The sequence below is a fragment of the Acomys minous genome (genome assembly GCF_964271855.1).
Source record: "Acomys minous genome assembly, chromosome: 6".
Lineage (NCBI taxonomy): Eukaryota > Metazoa > Chordata > Mammalia > Rodentia > Muridae > Acomys > Acomys minous.
The window spans coordinates 93321774-93340200 of NC_140487.1; the positions used below are offsets into that span (position 1 = coordinate 93321774).

At 49.0% G+C, this 18427-nt stretch overlaps 1 protein-coding gene and 1 pseudogene across 2 annotated transcripts; both read left to right on the forward strand.

Moving 5' to 3' along the window:
• On the forward strand, positions 1–4587 carry LOC311599689 (annotated as a pseudogene). Its single transcript has 2 exons — positions 1–119; positions 4193–4587. The product of its transcript is annotated as an uncharacterized misc_RNA (transcript).
• A 3271-nt stretch (positions 4588–7858) lies between these two features.
• On the forward strand, positions 7859–8328 carry LOC311599723 (small ribosomal subunit protein eS19-like). Its single transcript, XM_084785719.1, has one exon. The coding sequence runs from the start codon at positions 7883–7885 to the stop codon at positions 8318–8320; it is 438 nt and encodes a 145-aa protein (XP_084641845.1). The 5' UTR covers positions 7859–7882; the 3' UTR covers positions 8321–8328.
• Positions 8329–18427: the final 10099 nt, after the last annotated feature.

The window sequence follows — 18427 nt, forward strand, 5'->3', positions numbered from 1 at the left end:
ATGGAGAAAACGCACCTCCTGGGAACTTTCGACAGTATCGTCCTGGTTTTAGCCCTTGTAGAAAGCCAATTTCTCCTCACCTTTATCCGTGGAGAAGTTCAGATGTCCTGCAGGCTCAGGTAGGAGATGCTTTCTACAGAAAGGCAGACAAAAAGCTCAGGAAATCAGAACTAGACTCAGGTAAGACTGTGAGTGAGTGCCCCCTGCCGGTACTTTCCAGAACCGCAGGTCTGGAATAGCTGCATGACTCCCGATGGCCGGATCTGCCTAACCTAGGTTTTCTCCCAGTCACCCAGAGTGCAAGGAGGCGGGAATTAGTAGGAGTTAGAATTGTAGGAGCTTTACTCAGCATCCACTAGTGGGGTGGTCTCTGACTTCTCTTCCCTCATGTAAGGTGGAGATTACTATCTCCTGAATTGAAACGAAGAAGCAGGGGTGGCAGACAGGTTAAGTGGCTTTTCCAAAGCTACAAGCAGCGGTGGCAGAGAGTGTAGTCCGAGTCCTCCTGTGTACTGGAATCTGGGGGGGGGGGGGGGGGCGGGAAGGGGGCGGTGTGCTGTGCAATCCTGCCTTGAAAAAGTTGCTCTGCAGCTGTCACTCTTGTGAAGGGTGGGCCAGAGAGTGCGGAGGGAGCCAGGAGGCTATGTTCTTAAGACCAGGGGAGAAATGCAGTCTGGGTTTGGAGTTGGGTTTCATCCTGCAAAGGGCAGAGTCTTTGACATCAGCACCCGTGTGGGAGACTCAAGAATGCCCCAAGCACCGTTCTGTCCTGACCTGTGTTCCGAGTTGGGGGAAGCAGAGAGCACATAAGAGCAAATGAATAATGGATATGCTAAATGAAAGAAGCCGGACACAAAATCCTCATGCTTTTTATTTCATTTATGTGAGACCCTAGACATTTCTGCCCATGGTGACAAGATCAGTGGCTACTCAGAGTAGAAGCAGAGTGACCTGCCAAGAGATGGAAATCCCCAGGTGGTGTGTTGCGATTTGGAGGTTAAACTGTCTTCCATAAGCTCATGTGTTGGCACGCTTCATCCCCAGATGGTGGCGCTGTGTAGCCTCTGGTGGGTGGAGTCTTGATGGAGGAAGTAGATTGTAGATGGGGAGCAAGCCTTTCTTGGCCCCTTTCCTGTTCTTTCTGCTTCTGGACTGCTAATCAGCATGAATAGATTTGCCCTTCAATCCCGCTGCCACACCTCCCACCAGGATAGACTGTGTGCCCTCAAAACAGTAAGCCAAGATAGCCCTTCTTCCAGGAAGCTGCTTTTACCAGGCGTTTTGTCACAAGAAGAGGTCACTAATATATGATAGAAATATATATTCTATAAATTCTAAATGCCATCAGGCCTCCCCATCCAAGGGACGTGGACAAATATGGGGCACCAGAGTATGTGTGAAAGTCAGTCCCCACTCTCCACTCAACTGTGGAGAATGTCCTGTCCATTGGCTAGATCCAGGTCAGAGTTCAAAGTTTACTACATGTATTGTCCTTGGCTGGTGCCATAGTTTGAGCAGGACCCCTGGGCCCAGATCCGCCCATCATAATGTTCTTCTTGTAGGTTTCTAGGACCCTCTGGATCCTTCTATTTCCCCCATTCTCCCTTGCTTCTCTCACCTAGAGTCCCAATAGGCAGTCTTCCCCTCTGTCCCACTTTCTGGTGGCACTCAGAGGAAGGATAGCAGGCTACCAAGAAGAGACTTGATACTCTATGAGCATATACAGGGGGAGGAGGTCCCCCTCAGTCACAGTCATAGGGGAGGGGAGTTAGGGGAAAATGGGAGGGAGGGAGGAATGGGAGGATACAAGGAATGGGATAACAATTTAGATGTAATATGAATAAAGTAATAAAATATATTTTTTAAATTCTAAAGATTTATCCTATATTTTTATTGTGGAAGCAATTATCAAGTAAAATATTAATCAAGTTATGCTGGGCATGGTGGCACGCACCTTTAATCCCAGCACTCAGGAGGCAGAGGCAGGCAGATCGCTGTGAGTTCGAGGCCAGCCTGGTCAACAAAGTGAGTCTAGGACAGCCAAGGCTACACAGAGAAACCCTGCCTCGAAAAAAGCAAAAAAACAAAACAAAAATTAATCAAGTTACTTTCAAATGGAGACCCATTATTTATAAATTATTACTTGACTAAAAATCTTTTTTTTTTTCTTTTTTAGTTTTTCAAGACAGAGTTTCTCTGTGTAGCCTTGACTATCCTGGACTCACTTTGTAGGCCAGGCTGGTCTCAAACTCACAGCAATCCGCCTGCCTCTGCCTCCCGAGTGCTGGGATTACAAGCGTGCGCCACCACACTCAGCTAAAAATAAATTTTAAATTGAATGTAAGCTAAAAATGATTGCCACAGGGACTCGAGGTCTCCCCGCAAAAGCCACAGGTTTCTTTCCCTAGTTGGAAACATCTCAGTTCAAGCAGCACCTAACTCACGCCATCACCGGCCAAGCCAAGCAGCAAACCGAAGTCCAAAACAGATCCTCTAACCTTGGCTTCAAGCCCAAGGCTTCCCTCCCCCTAACAGCCATGACCTTAAAACCTAGCCAATCTGGGAACAGTGGCATGCACCTTTAGTCCTAGCTACTCACGAGCCCAGGACTTTGAGGCCAGCTCGAGACCATTACTGAAAGAAAAACAAACAACCTAATTGCAAAGTCTAAGCCCCTCCCTGCGTGGATATGAACTCTAAAGACATGATCTTCAATTCCTATCCACCATGGACAACCCTGTGGACAGGAGACTCACTGACCTCACTCTACGAATCTTTCCAACACTCCGGCTTGCTGGAAGACCCTAGAGAGAGCACAACTCTAATAAGGGAGACCAACTTTAGAAACCCAGGAAAGTCACAAGTCTGCTTGAGACAAGGACCGCTTAGCACATTAGCATGGAGAATCTGGGAGTCTGGCCTATCTGTGGTGCCTGTGATGGTCAACTGTGTCTGTTAACTTGACAGGACCTAGACACCAAAACGATGTGTTTCCAGATGTGCCTGTAAGAGATGCTCTCCACTGAGGTGGCATCATTCGTTGGGTTGGAGATGCTCTCCACGGAGCTGGAAAGACCTTACCCTAACCATGTGGCACCATTCAGTGAGTTGGAACCCTTGACCTAATGACAAAGAAAAACCTATCAGGTCAACAGCACTCCTTACCCTCTGTGTCTCAGCTGTGGATGCCACGTGACCAGCTGCCTCAAGCAGCTGCAGCTGTGACCTGCCCATTATGATTGATTGCATTCTAGAACTGTGAGCCAAAATAAATGCTAGCATAAGATCATTTTAATGACTTTTTGTTTTGTTTTTAGGTTTATTTATTTTATGTTTATGAACATTGTTTTTCATGCACACCAGAAGAGGGAATCAGATTCTATTACAGATGGTTGTGAGCCACCATGTGGTTGCTGGGAATTGAACTCAGGACCTCTGGAAGAGCAGTCAGTACTATCAACTGGCTGAGCCATCTCTCCAGTCCCCCCCTTAAATGATTTTTTAAAATCCTATGTGCATTGGTGTTTTGCCATGTGGGTGCCGGGAATTGAACCCAGGTCCCCTAGAAAAAGCAGCCAGTGCTCTTAAACACTGAGCCATCTCTCCAGCCTCCTCTTTCTTTCTCTTTAAAGACAGGATTTCACTGTGTATCCCTGGCTGGCCTGAAACTCACTGTGTAAACCAGGCTGGTCTCAAACTCAGACATCCTTGCCTTCTACTTGCTGGGATTAAAGGCGTGTACCACCACTCCTGGCTGAGTTCATACATCTTTGGTTAAGTAACTTAGTCAATGTCACAATCTCAGATGCTTACAGGTGTCAGTAGCCCATGTAAACACATATACCTCAGACATACAAGTGAGCTCGCCATGTAGTCACAAGTGTTCTTGAGGTTGATGGGGACACTGTAGAGAGAGCTTCTCTCATTCTCCTCAAACCACTTTAGGGCCTTCAGTTGCTCTTCACCTTCCTCCAGGAAATCCACCTGGTAGCTCACCTCATGGACTACCTTCAGTGACTAGAAACAATGAAGAGATGAGACACCAGGCCCGGACAGGGTCAGAGCCATGCCAGGGCATTCGCTGACTTAGTTCTTCCTATATCCTTGGCTCAGAACAGAACTGCAGCATGTGTCCCCTCCCAAGCTAGCCCCAGCATCAGAGTCACAACTGTCCCTTAAAGATTCTAAGTAGACCCTTTTCCGGTGGCACCTCATGGTGGGGACCTTGTGTTCTTACTCCGCTGCAGTCCACGCAGACCTTTGGAAGCAAGAAGACAGCGACAGCTGTGGCGCACTGCCAACAAGGAAACAGGCTGGTCAAGGTAAACAGCCGTCCCCTAGAGATGATCGTGCTGTGCATGCTGCACAGCAAACTACTAGAGCCTGTTCTGCATTTGGGCCAGGAGCGGTTTGCTGGTGTGGATATCCGTGTCCATGTGAAGGGTGGTGGTCATATGGCCCAAATTCATGCTATCTGACAGTCCATCTCCAAAGCCCTGGCGGCTTATTGCCAAAAATATATGGATGAAGCTTCTAAGAAAGAGATCAAAGACATCCTCATCCAGTATCGTCAGACCTTGCTTGTAGCTGATCCCCGTCGCTATGAGTTCAAAAAGTTTAGAGGGCCTGATGCCCATGCTTGATACCACATCAAAGATCAAGGTTGTGTAATAAGCATCCTAGGATTAAAAAAAAAAAGATTCTAAGTAGAACAAGTGACTTCCTACCCAGAGTCCCAAGCTAGGGTCCTGACCCTACCATCCTCTACAGAGGATGCTCTCTAGATTCAACTCTCCAGGCTATGGGCTTCTGGGCCAGCATTTCCAGGAGCAAGTCCAGGTCAAACTTGGGGCTCAGGCCTGGCTCCGGAAAATTTGGAATGGGGTGAGCAGAGAGCAAAGACCTACGACTTCAGGCCCACTGCACACTCTGCACAGCACACACCATGATTGGACAACGCTGTACTCATGCCTGCATGCTTAGCACATGCTCCTGCGCTTATCCATAACACCAAAAGCATACCTAGTCTGTCTCCAAGGCAACATGAAAGCCCTTCTGGGCCCTCTGGTTGCTAGAGTCTAGTGGATCCTTCTCAGTCTCTTGGGATGGTAGCATTCCTCAGGGTGTGGCCTTAGCATCTCTCAGAGTACGGCCTTCTCTCTCTCTCTCTACCAGCCCACACCTACTAGGGGACCTAAGCAGTCAGACTTGAGCCCTGGCTTCAGACCCTAGACTTCCTCACCGACCCATGTACCCAAAGGTGCCCTCAGATGTATTATATTTCTAAAAAGGTTGTTCTTCAAACCTCTAATTGATGTCATGTCACCAAAGCAACAAGCCTCAGAACCATCCTGGACCCTTCCCTCACATCCAAGTTCTGATAATATTATCATAATGATAATCACATGTAAGATTATCACAAAATGTGCCATAACATTCCGTATGTGCTAGCCCTACCCCTAATATCTCCCCTATGATAGCTCATATGACTTCTTGCGGTAGCCCTGCTAGTAGGAAACATTGTTATCTGGTTTTGCTGTGAAGAGGGCACCTGGGCTGGAAAGCTGTTGGTCCAAAGACACACAACAGAAGATCCAAAACCAGACAGCCCAGTTCCAAGGATCTTAGCGTGACCTTTTATATTCCTTCTCACTGTTGTTGACAGAATATCTGAAAAGAGCAATGTAATATTCCTCACCTGACCTCTAAGGACTCATAGCCATTTCATGCGCTATCTGACTCCCAAAGCCCCAATACAGCTCTACAGTCCCAACACAACTCTACAGTCCCAACACAACTCTACAGTCCCAACACAACTCTACAGTCCCAATACAACTCTACAGTCCCAATACAACTCTACAGTCCCAACACAACTCTACAGTCCCAACACAACTCTACAGTCCCAATACAACTCTACAGTCCCAACACAACTCTACAGTCCCAATACAACTCTACAGTCCCAACACAACTCTACAGTCCCAATACAACTCTACAGTCCCAACACAACTCTACAGTCCCAACACAACTCTACAGTCCCAACACAACTCTACAGTCCCAACACAACTCTACAGTCCCAATACAGCTCTACAGTCCCAACACAACTCTACAGTCCCAATACAGCTCTACAGTCCCAACACAACTCTACAGTCCCAATACAACTCTACAGTCCCAATACAACTCTACAGTCCCAACACAACTCTACAGTCCCAATACAACTCTACAGTCCCAACACAACTCTACAGTCCCAACACAACTCTACAGTCCCAACACAACTCTACAGTCCCAATACAGCTCTACAGTCCCAACATTGTGCCCCAGTCCAAAGCCGCTTCTCAAACTCCAGGCAAACTCTTCACATGAGGCCTCACAAACCCAAAAACCAAGTTACACACTTCAAGTATACAGCAGTACTAAGTAGACATTCCTGTCTCAAAAGGGAGGAACAAGAAGATACAGCAAGCTAAGACCGGACCAAAACAAGATTAAAACGCAGCTGGGCAAACACCATACCCTGCCTTCCACGTCCAGAACCCCGATGCCATCACCTGGATCCAGCGGGTTTGAAGAACCTTGCGGGCCTACAGCCCTGCTGCCTGCCTCTCTCTTGGGCTGGCTCCATTCTTTGCCCGTACCTTTCCTTGGCAGGTGTTCCATGTCTTTGGCATTCCCAGCACACAGGAAGCTCTATTGCAACCTAGGATTCAGCTTCATTCTCATTCAGGGTCTTCAGGAAGGGAATCAGGCCCTGTTACGCGCTGTCTAGCCTTGGCAACTTTCTGGAGACTTGGGGCAAGCCGCCATGACCCCAATGACTCTTCAGTTTGGCATGCCTGAAAAACCAGCAGCCTGTGGACAGGGGCACAAAGTTCTGCTGCCAGCTTATAATACACCCTGGTCTGTTGGGTACTGAGAGCAGCCGCCAAGTGTCTGCAGCTAAATCAGAAAGGTTGTGAGTCTTTTGTTTTGTTTTGTTTTTTGTTTTGTTGTTGTTGTTGTTGTTTTTCAAGACAGGGTTTCTCTGTGTAGCCTTGGCTGTCCTGGACTCACTTTGTAGCCCAGGCTAGCCTTCAACTCATAGAGATCTGCCTGCCTCTGCCTCCCGAGTGCTGGGGTTAAAGGTGTGTGCCACCACGCCTGGCTAGGTTTTGAATCTTAAGCAAGGTACTCCTTTTTTTTTTTAAAGGTTTTATTTATTTTATGCCTATGAGTGCCCTATCTGCATGTACACCTGCCTGCCAGAAGAAGGAATCAGATTCCAGTATAGATGGGTGTGAGCCACCGTGTGGTTGCTGGGAACTGGCCTCAGGACCTCTGGAAGAGCAGACAGTGCTCTTATCTGATGAGCCATCTCTCCAGGCCGAGCAAGGGACTCTTGAGTCCCTTACTGTTCAGGCGCTCCTTCCAAAGGGATGAGCTCCAGTTTCACACCCTTGAGCACTATTGCCCTCAAGGCACTATTCCCATTGTCCCAGTGCAAAGGACTCAGTTTTTCCTTAATTGTACTAATTTCTTTCACAATTAAAACTACTTTGCCAAGCCAGGTGCACGCCTTTACTCCAGCACTAGGGAGGCAGAGGCAGGTGGATTGCTGTAAATTCGAGGCCAACCTGGTCTACAAAGTAACTCCAGGACAACCAAGGCTAATACAGAGAGACCCTGTCCGGAAAAAGAACAAAAACAAAAACAAAGCAACAACAACAACAACAAAACTACTTTGCCAAAACTCACCTTATCTATCCTGCCCACAACTTTATGCATATACTCCTTTGCTTGCCAAATGGCACATTTTGGGGTCTTTGCTTTCTCTATAAACCTGTCTAAAGGTGGTAAATAAAAACAATACCATGCCTTTTCCCCTGGCTGGCAGCTCGGAGGCCGCTCGATGGCTGGAGTTACCATAGAAGACGTTAACCAGCAGGAGTTCGTCAGAGCTCTGGCAGCCTTCCTCAAAAAGTCCGGGAAGCTGAAAGTCCCCGGATGCGTGGACACAGTCAAGCTGACCAAACATAAAGAGCTTGCCCTCTCTGATGAGAACTGGCTCTCCACACGAGCTGCTTCCACAGCACGGCGCCTGTCTCTCCGGAGCGGTGCAGGGGTTGGCTCCATGACCAAGATCTATGGAGGACGGCAGAGAAACGGTGTCAGGCCCAGCCACTTCAGCAGAGGCTCCAGGAGTGTGGCCCACTGGGTCCTCCAAGCCCTGGAGGGGCTGAAAATGGTAGAAAAGGACCAAGATGGGGGCCACAAGCTAACACCTCAGGGACAGAGAGATCTAGACAGGATCGCTGGACAGGTGGCAGCTGCCAACAGGAAGCATTAGAACAAAGGATGCTGTGTTAATAAATTGTCTCATTCATCAAAAGAAAAAAAAAATACACCATATCATAACGTGGATGCTGTGCTGTCTTAACATTTTCCCCACCAAACGAATTAGCCCATTTCTTTTTAATTCAGTCTCATGAAAAGTTTCGTTTATGTATTTCTGTGGGTGGGAAGGGAAAAGCCGCCAACACTTGTGAGGGTCAGAGGACAGCTTGTGGGAATCAGTTGTCTCCTTCCACCTTGTGGGTTCAAAGGATCAAACTCAGTTTGTCAGGCTCGATGACAAGTGCCTCCACCTGCTGAGCCATCCGGCCAGCCATCCTGTAGATGCTCAGAGTGCAGACAAGTGCTCTGTCAGAATGTAACATGAGTAGCTTCTATCCAATTCTCAGTAAAATCCTTGTTCCCCTCTGAAGTCACATAAGCACACTCTTTACTGTCCATAGTCACTCCCACAGAGCTATACCCTCTGCTGCTAGCATTCTCAGGCTTTTCTAGCCTGTAGCCTCAGATTCGTCCACAGTCTACAAAACTGGTCACAAAGGCTCATAAACCAAATGGTCACAGCAACAACCGCACTTTGCAGTACCAATCTCCTTTATGAATTTTCTTGTCCCCGTGATAAAAACACCTGAAAGCGTAAAGGTCCGAAAATTGCTGAAGGAAGACCCCACACTCAAAACAGTATGAAGAAACAAAGAACATTTATTCTGCAGAAACAGCCTGTCTGCGGGGGTCAGCCATCTGTAGAGAACGGCAGCGGCCCTGAGAGAGAGCTCGCAGCCCTTTTAAAGGCTTCTAGGAGACTCCTGTCTGTGTCACTCTACCTGGGAGTGGCAGTGCCTGTGGAGGCAGGGCCAGTGTTGTGTGTGACTCTAGCCATGGGCCTTTTAGCAACGTCCTAGCCTCTCATTCCCTCTCAACTCTTTTTTTTTTTTTTTTTTGGTTTTTCGAGACAGAGTCTCTCTGTGTAGCCCTGGCTGTCCTGGACTCACTTTGTAGACCAGGCTGGCCTCGAACTCACAGCGATCCGCCTGCCCAAGTGCTGGGATTAAAGGCGTGCGCCACCACGCCCGGCCCCCCTCTCAACTCTTGAGGAGGCCTCGTTAAATAAGTCTAGCCTACTCCATGACCGGCATCCATTTCTTGTTTTGTTTTTTGTGTTTTTTGTTTGTTTGTTTGTTTGTTTTGTTTTGTCTTGTTTTGGTTTGGTTTGGTTTTTGCGAGACAGGGTTTCTCTGTGTAGCCTTGGCTGTCCTGGACTTGCTTTGTAGACCAGGCTGGCCTCGAACTCACAGAGATCTGCCTGCCTCTGCCTCCCGAGTGCTGGGATTAAAGGCGTGCGCCACCATGCCCGGTTTAGGCATCTGTTTCTTGTTAGCTTGGAGCAGGCCTGAGGCTCCATTCCTCAGAATTAAGCTCAGCAGTTAATGGGACTCCCACAGAAAACAGAAGCCAAACAGGGATGGCCTAACCACCTGACTGGAGGAAGATAAGATTCCTTTCTTTCTTTCTTTCTTTTTTCTGCTTTTCCAAGACAGGGTTTCTCTTGTAGTTCTGGCTGTCCTGGACTCACTTTATAGACCAGGCTGGCCTCGAACTCACAGAGATCTGCCTGCCTCTGCCTCCCAAGTGCTGGGATCAAAGGCGTGTGCCACCACGCCCATCAAGGTAAGCTTCCTTAAGGTTAGTTTATTGCTGGTCTGGAAATATGACTGACTAAGGTTGCCCACACCTTTTTAGTCGGCCCATGCTTTTTCAGTTTGAATGCTCCGATTGTGTTAAAGGTCACCAACCCCTCCCTTGGAATTCCCCTGAATGCCTTTTAAAATGAGCCTGTGAGCTCACCTGGAGGCCGTCATTCTGTCTAAACGGTGATCCCTGCACTCTGGACTTCTGCAGAAATAAAGGCTCCTTGCTTTTGCATATGGCTTTGGACTCCTGGTGGTCTTTGGGGATCTAGAGATCCAGGCACAACAGTATTGTTCCATCTCAAATCTTTGAGTGGGGTTTAAGGGCTGATACTGGGATTTTAACAGTAGCGATCTGATCGGTCTCACTCTGGCTCTTCAAAAGAAGCAGTTTAAGGGTGGGAGGATTTATTTGGGCCGTGATTCGAGAGGGTCCGGTCCATCATGGCAAGATGACATAGTAGCAGGAGCAGCTGGGGGCTGCAGGAGTGTGGGCTGGCTGGTTACATTGCACCAGCAGTTTAAAGCAGAATGAAAACTCAAGCCAGAACTAGGGATGGGCTATGCCACAAAGGAGTCCTCCATTTACCAACCCCAATAGCAGAGCCTGCAAAGGCTCTATAGCCTCCCAAAGTGGCACCACCAGCTGGGGACCAAGTGTTCAAATAGATGAACCTATGGGAGATTGTCTCCAACCCCGGAGCATCACGCTCTGTGCACATCCCACAGTGGTTCTGCCTCCTCCCTATTCCCTGCCTCGATTTCCTTTGCCTTGACTATGATGCCCTTGTCTGGTTTGTCTAACCTCAGCCAATGGCTAAAATATGGTAACAGTTCTGAGTCATGTGGCTCTTCCTAAGCGTCATTACCATTCCATCTACCCTAGGCCTAGGATAGGTCTCGTCTTTTCTCTCTCTCTCTCTCTCTCTCTCTCTCTCTCTCTCTCTCTCTCTCTCTCTCTCTCCCTCTTTTGTTTTTGTTTTTTAAACAAGGTTTCTCTTGGCTGTCCTGGACTCACTTTGTAGACCAGGCTGGCCTTGAACTCACAGCATTCCACCTGCCTCTGCCTCCTGAGTGCTGAGATTAAAGGTGTGTGCCACTATGCCTGGCAAACTCCACTCTCTCGTCCTTGGGCAATTCTCCTGCTTCAGCCCCTACAGGGTCCTGGGATTACAGGTAAATATCTCAATACCCTACTCATTTTATTTGGTTTGTTTGTTGGATTTGGGGTTTTTTGTTTTTTGTTTTTTGGGGTGTTTTGTTTTGTTTTGTTGGTTTTTCAAGACAGGGTTTCTCTGTGTAGCCTTGGCTGTCCTGGACTCACTTTGTGGACCAAGCTGGCCTCAGACTCACAGTGATCCACCTGCCTCTGCCTCCCGAGTGCTGGCATTACAGGCGTGCACCACCATGCCCGCCTCCTACTTGTTTTTTGTTTTTTTGACTTGAGTTACAGGCCACTCATTTGGAGTTTGGAGCTATCAGCCTCTATGTCTATCTTGGGCACTGTACTGGTTTCAGTGAAAATGGCCCCCATAGGCTCATAGGGAGTGGCACTATTAGGAGGTGTGGCCTTGCTGGAGTGGGTGTGGTCTCGGAAGAAGTGTGTCTCGGGGGTAGGGGGGTGGGGGCTGAGGGGTAGGGGGCTGAGGGCTGGAGGTTGGGGGGTGAGGGTGGGGTGGCCTTTGAGTTTCAGAAACTCAAGCCAGACCTAGTGTCACTCTCTTCCTGCTGCCTGCTGATCCGGATGTAGAACACTTGGCTCCTTCTCTCGCGCTGCCGTGTCTGCCTATGTGCTGCTATGCCTCCCCCATGATGATAATGGACTGAGCCTCCGAACCTGGAAGCCAGCCCCAGTTAAACGTTTTCTTTTAGAAGCGTAGCCACGGCCATGGTGTCTCTTCACAGCAATAAAACCCTAACTAAGACAGGCACTTACTGAAGGAATTTCTCTTTGCCTACTCACAGTTTCTATCTGGACAAAACAAAAGGATTCCTGTCAGCCAATTGGTAACAAAGGGGTTAATTCTTCTGTCCAGGCTATTTGTACCTTAACTGCTATCTGCTATGGCTCTTGGGGAAGCCTTGTTGGGGGAAGCCCTTACCAGGTGTCAGGCACTGCAAGGGGCTCTTCTCCTCCTTGGCCATCTCTCTCTAGGACTTCTACTAAAAGACTCTCCGTTCACCTGCCAAACCGCTCAACTCCCGTGCTTCTGCTTAGATAGCCACAACCTGTGTGCCCCAAGAATCTCACCAGACCCAGAGAAGAATCCCTGTGGGACAGGCTACTGTTCAGCTAGAACATACCTCCACAGCTGTGCCAATGACTAAACTATGGCTCCTCATAATAATTCACCAAGAAAAGAGCTAAGCCCAGCAGGAATGTTCTAGAAACCCTCTAGGTATAACCCTTGAATCCTTAAGGAACTGTCAATGGCTAGTCTGTACCCACCCCCAACCTGCTCCCTGGGCTAACAAGCCCTAGCAAGCCCTGGCAGAAACTGTCCCAGCACTCATTAGTCCACAGGCTCACCACCAGCACCAGCACCAGCACCAGCACCAGGACCAGTCCTTGTTCCCACAGAAGTACCTGGACAGGAGGCACGTCCATGACCAAGTATCTTTTGTGTTGGCCTGGACCCCTTGTATAAGGCTCCCCTCTAGTTCATGCACGGTAGCCTCTGAGGCCTTTGGGAAGAGTGGGCCAGGCAGTGTTCTTGGGGCTACTACAGGGACATGGCAAAGCTGCCCCTCTGCTAGCAGGGCGGGCAGACGTTCCAGCAAATGGGGGCAGGGGGAAGTCCAACAAAGTTTCATTGCTAACAAGTTTCGTAAAAAACATGTGAAACCCACTCTGGAGCTGGCTGTGGGGGCATACACACCCATGATCTTAGCACTTGAGATGTGAAGGATTTGGAGTTCAAGGTTGCCTCTGGCTGCTTAGTAAGTTCATATACAGCATAGGCTCCATGTGAGTATATCTCAAAACAAAACAACAAAATCCTCACCACTAAAACCCGCTGGTCACGGACATTAGCTTTCCGTTTAAAGTGAGAATTATCACTCCACAGGACTTGTGTACACTGCTCACATCTGTACATTTATGTACATTTAGCTCCAGGGGCTAAAAGCACTTGTTGCTCTTTCAGAAAACACAGTGTGAGTCCCTGCACCAACATGACAGTTCATAACTCCAGGTGCAGGAAAGCTTACGTCTTCTTCCAGCTTCCGCAGGCACCGGGCACGCAAGTGGTGCGTGGCATACACGTAAGCAAAACACTTGTACACATAAATGTTAAAACTCTGTAATGAGCCGGGCGTGGTGGCGCACGCCTTTAATCCCAGCACTCAGGAGGCAGAAGCAGGCAGATCGCTGTGAGTTCGAGGCTAGCCTGGTCTACAAAGTGAGTCCAGGACAGCCAAGGCTACACAGAGAGACCCTGTCAGGAAAAACAACAACAACAACAACAAAACAATTCTGTAATGAATATGCTCAGCCCATTATAGAGATGAGCAAATAAAGGCAGAGTGATTCTTTAAAATATTAGCGTCTAACTTAGGACTTCAATTCAGGGAAATGAAGTCATAGAGGCCACATTGCCACTGTATATAACCTCTCATGGGGTCAACACCATTTATTACAACATGCTACCGAAACTGCCTAGACTTAGCTGACAACAGAGGTGCCTGAGTGTGCAAGTGCTGAGCTGTACAGGAAGAACCAGAAGCCTATGAGAATAAAAGCTGCTGGTTCAGCAAAAAGCAGAGAGAGGATTCATCCCAAGGGAAAGATCAGTAATGTCAAAGAGAAGAATTAAAGCCAGACGTGGTGGTGTGTCTCTGTAGTCCCAGCCAGGGACTTAAGAAGTCAAAGGGATTGCTTGAACCAAAACCAAAGAGTTGGAGGCCAGCCTGGTGGAGAGGGCAGGTGTCCTCTGTATATACCACACCAGCGGGCCTGAGGGATTCTGGGAGTCTCCTCTCATCTCCCATTTTGCCATAGGAACACAAGGATTACAGAATGTGCCATTGCGCTCAGCTTTACACAGCTTCTGGGGATTCGAACTCAGGTTCTTACACTTGCATGGCAGGTGTTTTACCTGACTTCATCTTTATATAATAACTATGTGGCCCAGAAGAAAGAAAGAGCCAGAGAAATCTCCTGGGTAGATTGTTCAGAGTCCTGTGCAATTTTGCAACACTGAGCTGAATTGAGTTTGTTTGAGACTTTGACTTTCCTCCTTGCCTGGGACGTCCAAGGGTATAATGTAAGGTCTTAAGGGCATTTCTGTTGGAGGGTGACCAGACTAGGAAGCCATCCAAGGTAGACCTGCATGGCTTTCTAGTGGGGAGAACAAAGGGCTAAGTGTTGGGGGTTGGCCTGTTGTATTTTGATGCTAATTAATAAAAGGCCATCGCATCTAGGCAAGGCAAATGGGATAGGCGGGGCTAAGGTTCCCAGGCTTGGGGGAGACGGAGAGAATCTTGGGAGAGAGAGACCAGAGGGGAGGAGAAGGAAGGCCACCATGCATTAGGTGAAAGAGAAGCACATGGCCAGCATGGATGGAGAATCCGGCCCAGATGAAGAACATTAGCAAGTATTTGGGATTATGGATGGGAGGTAGCTTGATAGAAATTACTAGAAGCAGATGGCATGGGGTTAGGGCAGGGATCTCCTACTTGCCCCACTAAGGGAAGTAGTTTAGAGGATTAATGTCTGCCCTGCCCCAGGTTAACTAAGGCTATATCTTGATTGATTGCTAACAAGTTATACTGCCGTAATAATAATTATAGGCCTGATAATAAACATTATTAGGCCATACCGGTATTTTAACAGCTACAAGTGGAGCTCGACATGGGGCAATTATTAGGCAATTTAAAAACAACAGCTAAGAGCCATGAGCCTAGAGATAGATGACCTCTTCCAAACTGCTCCTCTCCCCCAGCCAACCAGACACACATCCCTGTGGGTACCCAGCTGGTAGCTGCATACCTCAGTGACTCCACGCACACCAACCGGGAACAAAACCCCTCAAGAAATCAACTGTCCCCAACTATCAGACATTTTACACACTTGGCAAACGTTCGGATAAACCTCAGTTGCACATCATGACACACACACTCCAAGCAGTAACACAGAACATACTGTGCTTACACAACCCACGTGGGAGGATTGTAAGCTTTGTCACAGGTGAAAGCAGTCTTAGCGGGCTTTGCCCTTGGACACACCACGGATACTCCCTAAGATTAACCTTGAGATAGACTGGGTGGAGCCATCCTGGGCCTGGAATTCAGGAAGCGGACCTGGTGACTCCACCTGGACCACTGTGTTTCTAATGGACCCTCAATGGGAGAAGGAGACCTCCCCTTGCGCGTGAGAGACAGGCAGGCGGAGAGGACAGAGAGGAGTAACAGGTTCAGACTGGGCTTGAGCGCATGTGGATGGGGAAAAGGATCAGCAAATAGGCCAGACCCGCGTGCAGGCCAGAGACACCTACGGGCCCATCCCGTGGAACGGATACCAGAAGGTTCACTCTTGTTTCTCTTTAACCCTTTTGTGTAAACTAGTTGGGTTGTATAATAAAGTTTAATTGCTAAGAAACAGAGCCTACACTCACATACATCTACTCAGCCTGAAAGGGAGCCCACAGCAGACTACAGTAACAATTTCACCAAAGTCCAGCTTTGGGAACCATGAGTTTTTATTGGGGTTACTACAGGAGTGTAGGTGAAGGGTTACTTACAGGCACGGGGATGACTCAAAGGCAGCTGCATCACCAAGAAGCCCACCCCGTTGACCACGTCCCCTGGATGGGGAGACCTGGTGGCACTCAGAGGAAGAATAGCAGGCTACCAAGAAGAGACTTGATACCCTAGGACCATATACAGGGGGAGGAGGTCCCCCTCAGTGACAATCATAAGGGAAGGGAGTAGGGGGAAAGCAGGAGGGAGGGAGGAATGGGAGGATACAAGGGATGGGATAACAATTGAGATGTAATATGAATAAATTTAAAAGAAAATCTTCCAAGTCACACCTTGTCCAGATGTGGAGTTTGTCCACCCCCCCCCCCCCAGGTTGCATGAGCTGCTTTCCTCCTTTCTACAGAGACTGTTTCAACCAGAGGAAGCTGCCGTACAGTGCACTCACAGGCTGTTAGGTGCATACACCACCACATACACAGTCACACACACTCAGCCACGGACAGCACGGTGAAACGCTCCTAGGGCACCGCTGCCCACAGATGGGGCCTCAGCACTTCAGGAGTCCTCTCCCATCATGCAGTTCACCACATTAGCCCAGACTTCCTCCTATCAGTCAGGGAGGAGCTGCTGCTGCTCTCTGGGGGTGGATTGATTTATCCAACTAATTAGTCCCAATTAATATTAATACCCATTCTCAGCAACTGCGGCAGCTCAGGCAGAGAAGTGGCCCGTCGGGACCATCAATCACCAGGCAGGGGACAGCAGAGGACACTCCGGATCTTCAGTACACAGGACCCCATGCCCCTGGCACTATCATCAACCCCTAACCCACTGGGCTCCCAGGAGGAGTGTGCTACCCAAACTGGGGAGTCCAAAGCCCAGAGAGGGCTATCACATGCTCCAGGCCACTCAGCAGACCCAAGGCTATGTCTCCATGCTCCTTTCCCAAGCCTTCTCTCCAGCACCCTAGGCAGGTTTATGATGCACCAGGGGCCATCTTCATCTGTCAATCCCAGCCAGCCAGCTGCAATAACCGTCTTAACGCTTTGAAGTTTCTACTGGGTGCTCAGTGAACATCTTCAGAATGGAATTGGGTGAACGTAGACAGGAGGAATGTGTTGACTAGGCTCTTGTCTCAGTGGGGATGGAGGACAGGATCACCTAGGAGATGGACAGATTCCTCAGGTCTATGCCACAACTGGCCTGGGGAGATGACTCAACAAAGTGAGGACTGAGGCAGGCAGTGAGGATCCTGGGGATGCTAGCCTCCCTACTGCTGGGCCTCCAAGAAACGAAAGGATGTGTGAGTGAGGACCGGAAGGAGGAAAGGCGGGGAAGCTTTGAGATCTGGAAGCAGGACAGAGGGGACCTCCGTTAGGAACCCTACTGTTGTTGATGTTCTCATAGTCTGTCTCAGGGAGAGGCACAGCCACCCATAAGCTGGTCAGTGACTACCCTCTGCACTAGGCAGTCAGGAGCCGCAGGAGTCAAGTTTGTGGCTGACACGGCTGGGTGGGAGCCTCAGGTCACTTGGAAGCAGATGCTAACTCCCTTCAAGACACCTCCAGAGTTTGCCCCGCGACACCATTCTACCTCTTGCTTACTAACCCTGTTGCATTTCAAATGCTCCTGATGATGCCCCGCCCCCCCCACCCCCAGCCCCTCTGTGAGGCCATATGGCAGCTGCACCCAACCCCAGGGCACCTGGGCCTTGTTACCTCACCTCTCCTTGGGCTGCAAGCCTCCATCACTACACCAACCTTTTAATTTATTCACACTTACCAGCAGAAATCATTTTATTTATGTACTCATTCGCATGCCCCCCCCCCTCTAGAAAGTGAATTCCCTAAAAGCAAGGACTTTGTCGGCCTTTTGTAAAGAGTCTTGCACACAGTAGGCGTTCAATTCAGTGACGGCAGGTGGGGTTCTCCATCCCACCTGCACCTGTCCTTGCCCTGTTATGTCAGCAGCATCTACGTCAACTCCACCGTTCCTCAAACATTCATCTCCTACAGACAACACATTTCCCAGCCTAGATGTTACCTCACACATGACACACCGCTCTTGCACACATTGCAGGCCAGGTAGCCTGCTCGACGTCATCATAGCTGGGAACTCCTGCTTTATAGCATTTTGGACACATTGTGTGGCTACACAGGATGAAGAATCATCCAAGCAGGGGCAGTTTCTGTTTGATTACCCTGAACACACTGTGGAAGGAACTCAACGTATTTATGGGATGGATGGATGGATGGATGAAGGGAAGGGCTGAGGGTTGGTGGCAGTTGATACATGCAGCTCTCTAGACCAGGTGAAAGCCTGAGGTTGGTGACAGATAAGGAGGCATTTGTCCTTGTGGTCATAAACCAAAGTCAAGAAAGTAGGTTAGATAAAGGTAAAAGGTCAGAGACAAGCTGGGAAACTCACTAGTACAGATAAGAGCACCATGCTGGGTGCTGGGCATACAGATAAACCTTATAGAACCCACTCACTTAAGAAATCTAGGTCACCACTCCAACCCATGTGCAGGGAAGCCGGCCAAGACCAGCAAGCTGACAAAACACAGCTGGATTTGCCTGTGACAATCTCGACTTGATTTCACAACTATCTCTAAAAGCGTTCCCTGGCAGGTGTGCCGGGTGACATGCCCCTTCCGGGGGCCAGTGTTCAGATTTGTGGATGCACAAGGTTGCAGAGGGGAGAGCGTGCCACAG

Bases quoted from the DNA above. Each gene is read 5' to 3' on its own strand.
- LOC311599723 (XM_084785719.1), top strand. From the start codon at position 7,883: ATGGCTGGAGTTACCATAGAAGACGTTAACCAGCAGGAGTTCGTCAGA.